This window comes from Symphalangus syndactylus, chromosome 1 (genome assembly GCF_028878055.3).
Source record: "Symphalangus syndactylus isolate Jambi chromosome 1, NHGRI_mSymSyn1-v2.1_pri, whole genome shotgun sequence".
In the NCBI taxonomy this organism is placed as follows: domain Eukaryota; kingdom Metazoa; phylum Chordata; class Mammalia; order Primates; family Hylobatidae; genus Symphalangus; species Symphalangus syndactylus.
This window is the reverse complement of record NC_072423.2, coordinates 75,362,459-75,377,382: the sequence shown is the minus strand read 5'-3', so window position 1 is coordinate 75,377,382 and position 14,924 is coordinate 75,362,459. Positions and strand designations below refer to the sequence as shown.

Genomic DNA, 14,924 nt, shown 5'->3' with positions numbered 1-14,924 from the left:
TAAGCATGAGCCACTGAACCTGACCAGGACTACATCTTGACTGATTTACTAGATTACATTAGGAAGAATTTTTAACATGTCAGACCAGAAAAAAATTGTGAGGCCTCAAATAAAGAATATTTAAATATTATTAACCCGTGGATTTCCAGTTGTTCTAGTTTGTGTAGAAGTGGGTTTCTAAAGAGAACACTTAAAGCTGAAACCTTTTCTGAAGCATATCTAGTGAAGACCTTTAGCTTTTACATGTGCTTTATCCTAAGCCCTTTTTCTGCTAATCTCTGTATTTCTTTTGGGGATCCACTGCTCCCCCACTGTGTCCTGGTGACTTGGGAGGATTGACTTCCAGTCTGGGCCAGTGGGAGTCTTATCTGGGACTTCCAGCTATCTGAATAGTGATGATCTCTTCCTGCTGAGATTGACATGTGAGCCTGGTGTAGTGGAGGGCTCCCTGAGATTGTGGCCGTGCAGAGTACCAAAGAGCTACAAGCAAGAGACCATTTCCTGCACTTGGACTTGCCTAAAGCCATGGTATCCCAAGGCTTTTCAGGTATCTGAGCCTTCTCCCTAGTATTTTCTATTGTTTTTTTCACTTGAGCTAGTTTAAACTTGATTTCTGTCATTTGTAACCAAACCTCCCCTATGAGAATACTAAAGGGAGTTCTTTAGGCTGAAATAAAAGGACACTAGACAGTAACCCGAATCCACATGAATAAGTAAAGAGCACTCATAAAGGTAGCTAATGAGATAAACATAAAAGACAGTATCAATATATTTTTTGTTTGTAACTCTTTTTTCCCCAGCTATCTGATTTAAAAGACAACTGCATAAAGCAATAATTATAAGTCTATGTGATGGGCATACAAAGCATAAAGATGTAACTTGTAAGACCATAGCATCCCAAAGGAGGAGAGAGGAAATAGAGATACATAGAAACAAAGTTCTTGCATACAACTGAAATTAAATGGTATTAATCAAAACTAGATTGTTAAAATTTAAGATGTTAATCGTAATCCCCAGGGCAACTGCTCAGAAAATAACTTATAAGAACAAATAGTAAAAGAAATGACAAGAGAATTAAAATGGTACATGACAAAATGTCTTTAATGTAAAGAAGAAAGGGGCAGTAAAGGAGAAATAGAAAAAAAAGACAAAAGACAAATAGCAAACACAAAGCAAAATAGCAGATATAAATCCTTCCTTATCAATAATTACATTAAAAGTAAATGGATTAAAATTTCTGTAATTAAAAGGCAGAGATTGGTAGCATGGATTAGAAAACATGATCCAACCATATGGAGCCCACAAGAGATACAATTTAGAGTCAGAGATATAAATAGGTTATAAGTAAGAAGATATAAAAAGACATAGCATGCAAAGAGTAAACAAAAGAGAGCTGAAGTGGCTACACTAACATCAAACAAAATAGTTTTTAAGGTACTAATTGCCACTAGAGACAAAGATATTTTATAATTATAAAAGGGTCATTCATCAAGAAGATTTAAGAATTATATACATATATGCACCTAACAAGAGCTCCAGAATATATTAAGCAAAAACTGACATAATTGAAGGGAGAAATAGACAATACAACAATAATAGTTGGAAACTGCAATACCCAATTGTCAATAATGTATAGAACGACTAGATAAGAGATCAATAAGATAATAAGTGACCAGATGTGTTAACGTGGTATAAGTCCTCTTATACCATGTTACCAGATCTGTGCTGTCTACTAGCCACACGTGGCTACTGAGCACTTGAAATGTAGCTAGTCAAAATTTGGATGTGCTGTTAAACCTACACCAGATTTCAAATAATACCAAAACAAGAGAATGTAAAATGTACCATTGGTAATTTTTATATAAGTTATACGTTAAACTGCTAATTTGGATACATTGGGTTAAAGAAAATATATTATTCAAATTAATTCTACATGTCTCTTTTTACTTTTTAAATGTGGCTACCAGAAAATTTCAAATTACATGTATGATTCACATGTCTTGCTGTCCTGCAAGACTACTTCAGAAACCAGAGAGAAGAGTCTGTGGTCTATGGTTTTAATATGGAAAAATCTCAAGGCTGAGCCTCTTGTTCAGGGATGAGAGTCACTGCAGACTAATCAATGAAGTTTCAACCAACTGGTCCAGTCATGGATTGTATATGGTTTTTGGCTTAAGAGAAATAATTTATTCCACCTTCAAATAGCACAGAGAAACTAGAGAATATTGATCTTTTCTAGAGAAATTCAGCCAAAGAGAAAAATGTAAGTGCATTAAATGAGAAATTCTATTACACAGATAAAAAGACCACTATTAACATGTGAAGTTATCCAACTCATATATACATCTTCAAAACCAAGAACCTCAGAAATCGCTATTAGCTAACTTCATCTAGATCATTTTAAGTCATGCCCCTTTTGATAATCACAAAATCTCATCCTTCTTTACCTTCCACTCTGTCTAGAATCAGTGCTTTTCTAGCTGTGCCAGGGACTGCCTCTGCACTTTCAAGTTGGACATAAAACGTCATTCTAGGGTGGGTATATACAGCCAAGTAAACAGGCAATTACAACACAGAGTGATAAACACTATGAATGGGAAGTGTTTAGGATGCTATAGGCACCCATGCATAGTGGAGATGGCTTGGGCCAATCATTCTCCCCTTCTTCATTCTCTCCCTACTTACTAACAATCCTGAATTTTATTCAGTTGCTAATTCCTTGTCACTCTTGCAAACAGTGGTAGCCAATGAGACATAAACAATTGTTGTTGGATGGGCTTCCTGAAGGCTGACTTGGCTTGGAGGTATATAATTTTTACACTAGTCTCCTTCCTTCTTGGAAAGCAAATATGATGGTTGGGGCTCCAGAAGGCATCTTGAGGCCATGAGACAAATTTTAGGACAGCAGAGCAAAAGGAAAGGCTACTTCCCGGTGACAATGTAGAGCCCCCATTCCAGATCTGGTCTATGTATTTTCAGAATTCAAGTTATGTGAGAACAACCAATCTCTAGTTGTTTAAGCTACAGTTACTTCAGGTCTCTATTATTAGCCATTAAAAAATGAAGGAACCAAATAGGGGTGGAAGGGGAGACTAGGAAAGCTAGGCCTGTGGTCTGCCATGACAAACTCCTGAGAATAAAGGCCCCTGGAAATCCTCAATGGAAACAGGCTTCCATAGAAAGACCTCAAAGTTGTGGCCACTAGTTAGGCAAAGCCATCTAAGATAACTCAAATTCTGCATGGTATTATTTTAGAACAGTTGTATGACTCTTAGAACATGAAAAAAATACAAGGGTCCATTAGATTCAAAGTTCTTGAACCTGATATTCAAAACAGACTTATTTCCATATTTGAGAATTTCACCAAAGGGTACTTAGAGAAAAAGTCAAAAATATATCTTTTCTCTTTTTTTAGACAGAGTCTCACTCTATTGCCCAGGCTGGAGTGCAGTGGCACATCTCGGCTCACTGCAACCTCTGCCTCCCAGGTTCAAGCGATTCTCTTGCCTCAGCCTCCCCGGTAGCTGGGATCACAGGCACCTGCCATCATGGCTGGCTAATTTTTGTATTTTTGTAGAGATGGGGTTTCACCATGTTGGCCAGGCTGGTCTTGAACTCCTGACCTCAAGTGATCTGCCTGCCTTGGCCTCTCAAAATGCTGGGATTACAGGCGTGAGCCACTGTGCCTGGCTGAAAAATACAAAAACATATCTTAAGAACCAAAGATATGCAAAATCCAGTCCACTCATTGACCTGGGTGGAAAGCGCAGACTTCTCTGCAAAGTTGGGAAGACATAGGTAATGTGTATCACTTGGAACTGAGAACAACGTCTCCCTAAACCTGATGCTTCCTTCCTGGGTAGGAAATCATTTAGTGTACCATGGGCCTTTCTCTGCCTTTATATTCATTCTGCCTCTGAGCAGAGAAACAACATGACCGGCAAATTTGGGAAGAAAACTGGGCATACTCTTCGTCTTGGTAGTAAATTATTTGTAAAGAGCATGTATTTTTCCCTGCCTGTCCAGGGGCAGGCCCTTCTTGACTTATGTTTTGGGGTGTGTCTGGCTAAATGTTGGCTAAGTCTTGTCCTCTAATCTGGCCTTCCTCGGTTTCCAAGTTCTCTGGCACCTATTTTACTGAGGCCATAGAAACCTCTGTGACCTGTTTTGCTTAATAACCAGAACCTGTTTTTCAACCATGGAATGATTTGGAGGATCTGGGATAAAAGACTCAAAACTATATCATTAGAACTACTGTGTTAAGAATGGGCATATTTGAGTATTTTAGAGGATTTGGCTTATTAGAACACAACCTCACAACTCCAATTTAAAATTGGTAAGTGTGAAATTGAATGAGAGTTGATTCTGAGTTGAAATCTTCCTGTTTATGTGCAGTATTGGAAATTTCAACAGGCTCACCTCAATAGTGAGTTTATTAGCTGTTGAAGTACTCAGCAAATACTGAATGAGGGCCCTGTAAAAATGATTATTAGATATATATTTAGGCTGCTAGAAGAAATATTTGTAAACTGTTTTTAAAAACTTATGGAAGAACTAAGTTTGATTTTGTAAATTAAATACATTAAACATTAATTTTAAAAATGAACATTAGTTTCTGTGTAGTGTCTTCTGCAAATAAAATTCGCCCTCAAGGACACCAAAAAAATTCACATTATCATGCATGGTCTTCTTGCTAGGTTGCTAAAGAAGTCCCTTAGTCTCCCACAAAGCCTGCATGGGTCAGCAGTCTAAAAACGGCCTCAGCCACGTGGCTAAAGGTGTATCTGCAATACTGCAAATGGCCCAGTGGAAACCTGGACACCAGGTTGAAGTGTGGGAAGCGGAAGTGTAGGGTAATGATGAAGTTAGGATGCTGCTGAGGAATGCCCTGGGGTCAAAGGCTACACCATTGTGAGCCGCTCAGTGAAAGGTGTGAGGAACGGACACAGAGGGACAAGTATCTCAGATTGATGAAACCATACTTACAGGGGGAGTGACAGCGGCTCCAGGGGATGTCCACCTGGACTGCTGAGATGGGCCTGGTGGTGAGCAGGGACATGCTGCCTGGATCTGAGAGGTCTGCTGCACAGTTGGCACTTACTTGTCTGAGGGCACTGAGGAGCCACTGTTCACTCGCCATCACTCATCCACAGAAGAGCTGGTGCCCACTGAGTGTGGGACATTAGGTGCTGGGGAGCTGTGTTTAGGGCAGTGACAAACCAAAGAAACAAGGTCCCTGCCCTCAAGGGCCCCACAGTCTAAGAGGAGAATGCATGATAAACAAGTAACCAATTAATACTTTTGGAGAGGTGTCTGCTGTTAAAGAAAGCAGACGAATGGGATGGGGGAGTGGGGAGGGGCTGCTCTTTTAGAAGTGGGGTCAGACGGCCAGGCACAGTGGCTCAGGCCTGTAATCCCAGCATTTTGGGAGGTTGAGGCGGGTGGATCACTTGAACTCAGGAGTTTGAGACCAGCCTGGCCAACATGGCAAAACCCCGTCTGTGCCAAAAATAACAAAAAATTCGCCAGGCATTGTGGTGATCCCAGCTACTTGTGAGGCTGACGTGAGGAGGATCGCTGAGCCAGGGAGGTGAAGGCTGCAGTGAGCCAAAATGGTGCCACTGCACTCCAGCCTAGGTGACAGAGGGAGACCCCATCTCAAAAAAAAAAAGAAGGGAGGTCAGTCCAAGAAGCCACAATCTGCACAGAAAGCAGGTCCAGCAGGGGAAACGACTCCTGCGACAGCCTGAGGGTGGAGAGCGAGGGCAGCACGAGCTTGGCCTGCTGAGGCCGGAGTCAGCAGTGATGGGAGTGGGGATAAGACATGAGACAGGAAGGTGAGATGCCGGCCGAGGCTGTGAGACAAGGAGTCTTGGGACACAAACGCAGTCCACAAACCCAGGGCTGCAACGCATTCTGTCTCATTGTTTTCTTGGAATCAAGTAAAATCCGACTCTGAGGCTCATCCCATCCAACACTGGCCAGGAGAGAGGCTCTGTCACCCATCTCGGGACTCACAGAACGCTGGGAGCAAGTCTGGGGGGCTTTGGACAATGAGGGCTGGGCTGCTAATATTTCTAAGTAGAAACCCTTGGAAAGAAGCAACTGTAGGCTCGGGTTCCCCGTGAGCCATGGGCTGAGAGCGCTGTTCTCCATGGTCAGGAGACCTGGGCCTCTGGGACCTACCTTCCTGGCCCCTCTCTCAGGCCCTCAAAGGCCTCGTTCTCTCCCTTCCCCTAGCAGAACACCCCGGAGCCAGGGAGGCTTCAGGTAAACAAAAGACAGGTTCTCTGCCTTTGCTCGACTTCCTAGTGGGTAACTCAGACCTTTCCGAGGCAGACGAGCGCAACGGCCTTACTATTTGCCTGGAACTGGGGGTGGAAGCAGTAATTACCGGTACACGTGATGTAGAAAGATTACGCTGGCTGCAGAGGGAAGTACGTAAGTTAGGCAGGAAACACATTTCTGCCATAAAGATATTTCGCCGGTGACTGTGCCTAACTTCAGGGGCTATCTTCAGCCCAGTGAGGGAAGTCCTGTCTCCCTGACTGGCGGGGCACCTGCATTCTCCAGGCGTCATTTGGTGAGTCACAGCGCGGACTCCAGGCTTCCCAGCACTACTGGGAGGGGGCAGAATTCTTTTCCTCTTTGCATCTGCACGGAGAATTCTCATCTCAAAAGCCAAACCTTGGAGTTGTTGCTGACCCCACACTTCAAGCAGACTTTAAAAGGAGGTAGAACATATTTACTTTTTTTTTTTTTAATTGAGACGGAGTTTCACTCTTGTTGCCCAGGCTGGAGGGCAGGGGCGCATTCTTGGCTCACTGCAACCTCCGCTTCCCGGCTTCAAGCGATTTTCCTGCCTCAGCCTCCTGAGTAGCTGGGATTACAGGCACGCACCACCACACCCGGCTAATTTTTGTATATTTTAGTAGAGACAGGGTTTCACCACGTTGGCCAGGCTGGTCTCGAACTCCTAACCTCAGGTGATCTGCCCGCCTCACCTCCTTTGGGAGGGATTACAGGCGTGAGCCACTGCGCCTGGCACACATTTACTTTTTACTGGTTAGTTAAAGCTCAAAGGTCAAAGAGCTGTAATGGCTAACACCCACCCGCTAATGGCGCTAATGGCATGTCTGCCTGGCTTACTGAGCTCAGTGCCTGCCAGGTCTGGAGCAGCCCCATGGGGCCGGATGCAACATGTTGTCTGCAATGTCTCCTGGAGCCTCGGGCTTGGATGCCTCCCCTCCCAGCTCAGCTTCACTCTCTCTGACTGTCTACATGACTAGCTGCTGTGTGGACACCTTCAGCAACAGTACAGCTTTTCTGGTCAAACGTTGTATCTGTCCTTGAAACTCATCCTACCTTCCGAATGCCCCAGCTCCTTTCTTAAGTCACTCAGGCTGTCCTCTTGAGTTCTTCCTCTCTCTAGATCCCCCAGGCACGAGGCTGCCAAAACATGGACTCTGAAATAAGGTGGATTTTGCCATGGCAGCACAGCTTATGGCTCTCAGTTCTAACAGTATCCTGTGGGAGAGCTGAGAAAGGTTTTTCCCTACCTTGATCCTTCTGCAACTCCTTGCAACCTTTAGATCATTCTTGTAAAGCTGGTTGGCATCTGAAGGCCCACAGAGCAAGCAGAATAGTAAAGTATTCATTTAAAAGGTTCCCCCATATTGGAATAAAGCATATGAAAAAGCAGACAGCAAAATGTTCTAAAATCTGTTCTAAGAGAATCTGTAGAGACATCCTGAGAGACAAGAACATTCTTTTTTTTTTTTTTTTTTTTCTTGAGGCAGAGTCTCGCTCTGTCGCCCAGGCTGGAGGTGCAGTGGCGCAATCTCGGCTCACTGCAAGCTCCGCCTCCCGGGTTCACGCCATTCTCCTGCCTCAGCCTCTCCGAGTAGCTGGGACTACAGGCGCCTGCCACCACGCCCGGCTAATTTTTTGTATTTTTAGTAGAGACGGGGTTTCACTGTGGTCTCGATCTCCTGACCTCGTGATCCGCCCGCCTCGGCCTCCCAAAGTGCTGGGATTACAAGCGTGAGCCACCGCGCCCGGCCGAACATTCTTTGCTGATTTTTTTTTTGTTTGTTTTTTTAAGACAGGGTCTTGCTCTGTCACCCAGGCAGAAGTGCAGTAGCACAATCATGGCTCACTGCAGCTTCCACCTCCCTGGGCTCAAGTGATCCTCCCACCTCAGCCTCTAGAGTAGGAGTGGGCTCCTGCTGGTGGGTTCGTGGTCTTGCTGACTTCAAGAATGGAGCTGCAGACCTTCACGGTGAGTGTTACAACTCTTAAAGATGGCACAGACCCAAAGAGTGAGCAATAGCAGGGTTTACTGTGAAGAGCAAAAGGACAAAGCTTCCATAGCATGGAAGGGGACCCAAGCTGGTTGCTGCTGATGGCTGGGGTGGCCAGCTTTTATTCCCTATTGGCCCCTCCCCACCATGTTCCATTTCTGTCCTATAAGAGTGCCCTTTTTTCAATCCTCCCTGCGATTGGCTACTTTTAGGATCCTGCCGATTGGTGTGTTTTACAGAGCACTGATTGGTGCATTTTACAACCCTCTTGCTAGCTACAGAGCACTGATTGGTGCATTTTACAGAGCACTGATTGGTGCATTTTACAATCCTCTTGCTAGCTACAGGGCACTGATTGGTGCATTTTACAATCCTCTTGTAAGACAGAAAAGTTCTCTAAGTCCCTACTCGAACCAGGAAGTCCAGGTGGCTTCACCTCTCATCACCATGTCTGGATAATTTTTTTATTTTTATAAAGATGAGGTTTCACCATGTTGCCCAGGCTGGTCTTGAACTCCTGAGCTTCAAGTGATTCGCCCACCTCAGCCTCCCAAAGTGCCACTGCACCCGGCCTGCTGATCACTTAAACACTATCTTCTTTAGACAGAAATGTCAAATTACGTCTATGCTGAAGTTAACAAAAAATATGACTCACTCATTTCAATTTTTTATTAAAATACTTTTTTGTTAATAGGGACAACAAAAGAAAAATACACAATTTTATATGTTGTAGATCATATAAAATACATAAACATAAACTCTTGGGAATGCAGAATAGATTTCAAAAATCTTAAAAGAAGCTTTCATAAAAACAAACTTTAGAAATGTGGCTTATATTTACTGCATTTTTCCAGAAAACTTTCTTTTCTCCATTTTAATGCTATCCTGATTATAAATAATGGTTCAAATTTCTAACATCTTATCAATTTTGCTTCCTGGAATTTTAGAAATCACATGTCTAAATGAAGACTTCTTTTTTATACCTCCCTACATAAACACAGAATAGATTTTATTTAAATTACCATTTGATTTGGCACCACTATTGTAAATACAGTTTTAGTAATAATTAAATGTTATGGGGGAAAAACTAACAGAAAAACCTGCTAACAAGCACAAGTCTTACTATAAGAAAGGATCTTTTATATATGGCTTTTATGATACCCACTGATTTAAAATCTAGTGCTTTTAAAATCTGGTTATAAAAAAAGTAACAACCTATTTTTTTATTAAAAAAGAAAAAAGAATTTTTACCAAAACTTCAATATAGAAGTGAATGTGCTTAGAATGGTAATAGAGGATCTAACTTTTAACCAGGCTATCAACTTCTTGAATATTTACTTTCAATTTGGAAAAATATTGTTATTCAGAACCTGAAATATATTATAAAACTGGAAATGGAATCTTTTAGGTGAATTCTTTCTTTCAGCCCCTCATAAATCAGAAAAAATAAGCCAAATTTGAAGGCAAAAGATCATTACATTTAGGGATAGTTTCTAATGAGAGAAATCAAGGTAAGAAAAATCAATTAAAACAATGTGGTTTAAGAAATTATCCTCCTAATGTAGGGGTGGGAAACAGATATTACATTTTAAAATTTAATGATGAAGACCTAAAAAATGATAAATGCAGTTTTAAAATATTTGTTGTCATCATTAAGAAAACATTAGGCATGTTGCCAACACACACACAAACATCACTCCACTCACAGTAGGAAATGACTGAAAAACAGCAGAGTTGAACTGCAGCAGGAGGCTGCAGATTCCTTTCAGCTTTCTGTCTAAAGTTCCAGGATACTTTCGGCTCTACAGGTGCTCATGAAGAAGGGGAGCTAAATGTTTTCAAGGCACTTTTAAACGAGGCATTCTAGGTAAAAGGAAGAAAAGGAGACCCTAATGTTTTCCTACCAAAAAATATATCCATGAGCTAAATCTCAACTTTTTAAAAGGCTAAAATATCTTGAATATTCATTAGAGTTATCTGAAAGAGCAGAAAAGGTATTAAGACCTTAATTTATAACAGTTGATCATAATATTACAAATGATCTTTTAACTAACTACTATTCAGATCATGAACAATATAAAATGTGTCCAAGAGCATTATCTATTTTTATATACTAAAATATGTAGACGTATAAAGAGGTATTCCTAAAAAGTTGCTTGTAGTTCAAATATGCACTAGAGCAAGCAGTAATTTTGTAAAATTAAGTCTGTAATATAAGTATTTATGTTTTTAATTCATGCTTAAAGATTGAGATTTTATTACTATGAAGGGCACATAGTATCTTTATTGAAACATTTATTGAAACATTATATAAAATGTTGACTAAATTCTGTAGTGTATTTGGAGTGAACATCATCTTGAATAGAGATTTTAAAATTTCATAATCTTAACCTCTGACGATATGATTATACTTGTTTAAAAAGAACATTATATCCAGATATAAACTTAACAAATGAAATATTACAAAATATGAACGTAGATAGTTTTGTTTCCCATTATAATTCCCAGCATTTTCACCCTGCCCTGTTCATACGAGTCAATTCTCTTCTTCAATTCCTGTCCCATCACCTGTCTGCTGAAAAACACTGCTTTGTCTTGGCTAAGGCTGCACGAATTCAGTCTTGTACCAGCTCAGCCTCCCCTTTCAGCGACACCATTTCCCTACCAGGGTACAAGCTGTTTCCTGGTGCTCTAGGTGGAGTCTGATTTGGCATTTTTCCCCATCCCTAGTGCTCTTTAAGCTGGTACCTGAAGTCACAGAAATGCTTTTGCTTGCTAATTATTTACTCCAGCAGTGCATTTAAAGCAATTTCATAGGTACACCCTGAAAATCTTGGTAAAGATTCTTCATCACTGCCTATGTCAGCACTTTGGGCAGGGGAAATGGAAGAGAATAGGAAACTTTCTCCAAAGCTTTGTCAACACATGTATTATAGAATGGATTCTACTATGTAGGAGTTCTCAATTATAAAATATGGTAAGCATTTACATTTTAAAACCAACATAAAAGGGATGAAATTAAGCTTTTTATGATGATATTTTTATATGAGTTATCAGAGTAGTATATCAATATCTACTCTATTTATAAAATGGATAAAACAAGGCACAATGAGGAATGATGTGCAACTATAAAAACTCAGTGTGCTAAGAGTAGCACATGAAGAAATCATAATTCACATCAACATGCTTCTGCTAACACTTTCAAAGCAAAAACCATTTGGAATGCTAGAGGAAAACCACATCAGGCTTCATGTTAAAAACCTCAGATCTTTCAAGGAATTCTCTGTGCACCTGCTTCTCATATGACCAAAGTTGTACATGTATTCAAAGGAAAGGGCTTATTGCTAGGGGGCAATAAAATCAGTAAGAACAGTTATATAATTAAACACATCACTGGCTATGTCATATTTTTAAAAGAAACTTATTCCAAAGTCTTTACAACTTAACTTACTGGGATTCTGATACAACCAACAGCCTTACAGAATAACTTTTTATACTTATTATTTTACTAAGTTGCTTTGGTTTGCATTTGTCTTCTTTAAAACATGCAGTTCATACATTTGACAGTTTTACTACCATAGTCAATACATTCTGGACCAATGCACTCACAGCAGGCATTATGAAACCAGCGATATTTGGATGCTCCCATGGACTCACAGGATATTTTACACTGATGTATGGACATGCAGTCATCAAAATAAACCACAGTACACATGTGTTCTGAAAAACAAAAATTTAAGATTTCAGGGCAAGAAGGAAGAAAAAGAAAAAAATGCTTTATTACCTAGTTGAATATTAACAGTTATTTATCTTAGTTCTCTTATTACTGGTCTGTACATGACAAAGATCAGATATAGGAAAAAAGATCTTCATTTATTAATTATGTTGAGAAGGAAGTCAGATTCTCCCACTACATCTGAAGAAGGCAAAGGGCTTCCTTAGCTTCTTTTATTAGATTTCAGGCTTTGATCGAAAGGTTGGATTATTGGGCTTAAAAACATTTGCTATGTTATACAGCTGTGCTTTTAAACTGGGCATTTCCTTTTTTTTTTTTTTTTTGAGATGGAGTCTCACTCTGTCACCCAGGCTGGAGTACAGTGGTGCGATCTTAGCTCACTGTAGCCTCCGCCTCCCAGGTTCAAGTGATTCTCTGCCTCAGCCTCCCGAGTAGCTGGGATTACAGGCATGTGCCACCACAGCCGGCTAATTTTTATATTTTTAGTAGAGGAATCAGAGAATCCACAGAACTAAGTAGAAAATGAATAGATCCATATGTTAAAAACAGACAACATATAGAACTGCAAATGCAGGCCAGGCATGGTAGCTCAAGCCTGTAATCCCAACACTTCGGGAGGCCAAAGCAGGTGGATCACCTGAGGCCAGGAGTTTGCAACCAGCCTGGCTAACATGGCGAAACCCTGTCTCTACTAAAAATTCAAAAAATTAACCGGGCATGGTGGCAAGTGCCTGTAACCCCAGCTACTCGGCAGGCTGAGGCAGGAGAATCACTTGAACCTGGGAGGCGGAGGTTGCAGTGAGCCGAGATTGTGCCATTGCACTCCAGCCTGGGCAACAAGAGTGAAACTCCATCTCAAAAAACAAACAAACAAACAAACAAACAAACAAACAAACAAACTGCAAATGTAGGAGGAGCAGTAGAAAGAGGCTAACTCTATCTGGTGGAAGAGGTGCCCGGGAAAGATGTCACAGAGAAAACTTTAGTTGTGTCTTGAAGACAGCTGGAGTTTCCAGGAATTAGCTTCTAGCTAATTGCTTCATAAATTTCAAATAATCTTTGAACAAAATTTATGAATTATTATTTAATATCTGTTATGTTGATTATTTACATTTTAATAATGGAGAAAATGATAGCAAAACATATTATTATTGCATTCCATATGTTTCTAATGTTTTCCAAAGTCTAGCATTTGTTTTACAAAGTACTTTAACCTAAAAGGGAATAAGAAATCTCACACTGTCATTTAACAGAAGCTGTTCTGCCTTTTACTATTAATGTTCGAAGCTCATACTGTTTTTTGTGTTTTTGTTTTTGTTTTTTTTTTTTTTTTTTTTTGAGACGGAGTCTTGCTCTTTCGCCCAGGCTGGAGTGCAGTGGCGCAATCTCGGCTCACTGCAAGCTCCGCGTCCCGGGTTCACGCCATTCTCCTGCCTCAGCCTCTCCGAGTAGCTGGGACTACAGGCGCCCGCCACCACGCCCGGCTAATTTTTTTTTTGTATTTTTTAGTAGAGACGGGGTTTCACCGTGGTCTCGATCTCCTGACCTTGTGATCCGCCCGCCTCGGCCTCCCAAAGTGCTGGGATTACAAGCGTGAGCCACCGCGCCCGGCCTTGTTCTTTTTTTTGAGATGGAGTTCTGCTCTAGTTGCCTAGGCTGGAGTGCAATGGTGCAATCTCGGCTCACCGCAACCTCCACCTCCCGGGTTCAAGCGATTCTCCTGCTTCAGCCTCCCAAGTAGCTGGGATTAGGCATGCGCTACCACGCCCAGCTAATTTTGTATTTCTAGTAGAGACGAGGTTTCTCATGTTGGTCAGGCTGGTCTCGAACTCCCGACTTCAGGTGACGCACCCGCCTCAGCCTCCCAAAGTGCTGGGATTACAGGAGTGAGCCACCGCACCCGGCCCACACTGTTTTATATAGGTAGGAATGTAATGGAGGGCACAGCTAATAGTCAAGTAAGAGTACAAATTATACTATTTATACATAATTCACCTCATGTTTTAAGAAATAATTGCAATTTTCATAAGTGCTTTATGCTTCCACAGTAAAATTATATGGTGCCTTTTATCAAAAAATATCAAAGATTTTATAAAAGTCACATGCTCTTTACATTCCAAATTATGATATGACCTATCTTCACTAATAAATGCTCTTAAATATGCTTCTGTAATTTGTATAAGTTATTTTCTCATTTAATTCCTTTTCTGACCAACAGCACCCATTTGCAGAGAACTGGCTGGGGTTAGTTTATGCCTGGAAATGAGATGTCTGGAATACCAACTTGCTTATAAATAAATTTAGCTAATGACTTTGGCATCATTTTGGTACGGGTGCTATTATAAAAATCTGACTTTATGGGATACTCTCAATGTTACCTGACAATGAGCAATATTTTATTAGAGAAGCAGCATTGTTGCTATCTTATGAACAGAATAAAGCCTAACACAAATAAATACCAGAATTAGGAACAATTATCTATTTTCCAATACAGTACAGCTTCTGCTGCCAGGAGTATGGAGGAATTTTGACAATATGCTGACATGCCTCTTTATCTTTTTTTTTTTTGGTGAGACGGAGTCTTGCTCTGCCACCCAGACTGGAGTGCAGTGGTGCAATCTCAGTTCACAGCAACCTCCGACTCTCAGGTTCAAGCAATTCTCCTGCCTCAGCCTCCCTCGTAGCTGGACTACAGGCGCCCGCCACCACAGCCGGCTAATTTTTGTATTCTTAGTAGAGACGGGGTTTCACCATCTTGGCCAGGCTGGTCTCGAACTCTTGACCTCATGATCCACCTGCCTCGGCCTCCCAAAGTGCTGGGATTACAGGCGTGAGCCACCACGCCCGGCCGACATGCCTCTTTATCTACTCAAGGATCGGAGATA

At 41.2% G+C, this 14,924-nt stretch overlaps 1 protein-coding gene across 3 annotated transcripts in view; it reads right to left on the bottom strand.

The window, feature by feature from the left end:
• The window catches only part of TWSG1 (twisted gastrulation BMP signaling modulator 1), a 115,864-nt gene that overhangs the window by 36,381 nt on the left and 64,559 nt on the right, over window positions 1–14,924 (bottom strand). Inside the window, exons 5-6 of one of the 3 annotated variants that reach the window (XM_063641146.1) lie at window positions 11,913–12,023; window positions 8,959–10,166 (exon numbers count right to left, since the gene is read on the bottom strand). In XM_063641146.1, coding sequence (XP_063497216.1) covers window positions 10,165–10,166; window positions 11,913–12,023 — 113 coding nt within the window. In that variant the 3' untranslated portion in view covers window positions 8,959–10,164. Of the gene's footprint in view, window positions 1–8,958; window positions 12,024–14,924 lie in introns of those variants that run through there. The other 2 variants (XM_055238417.2, XM_055238436.2) reach the window with 2 other exon arrangements.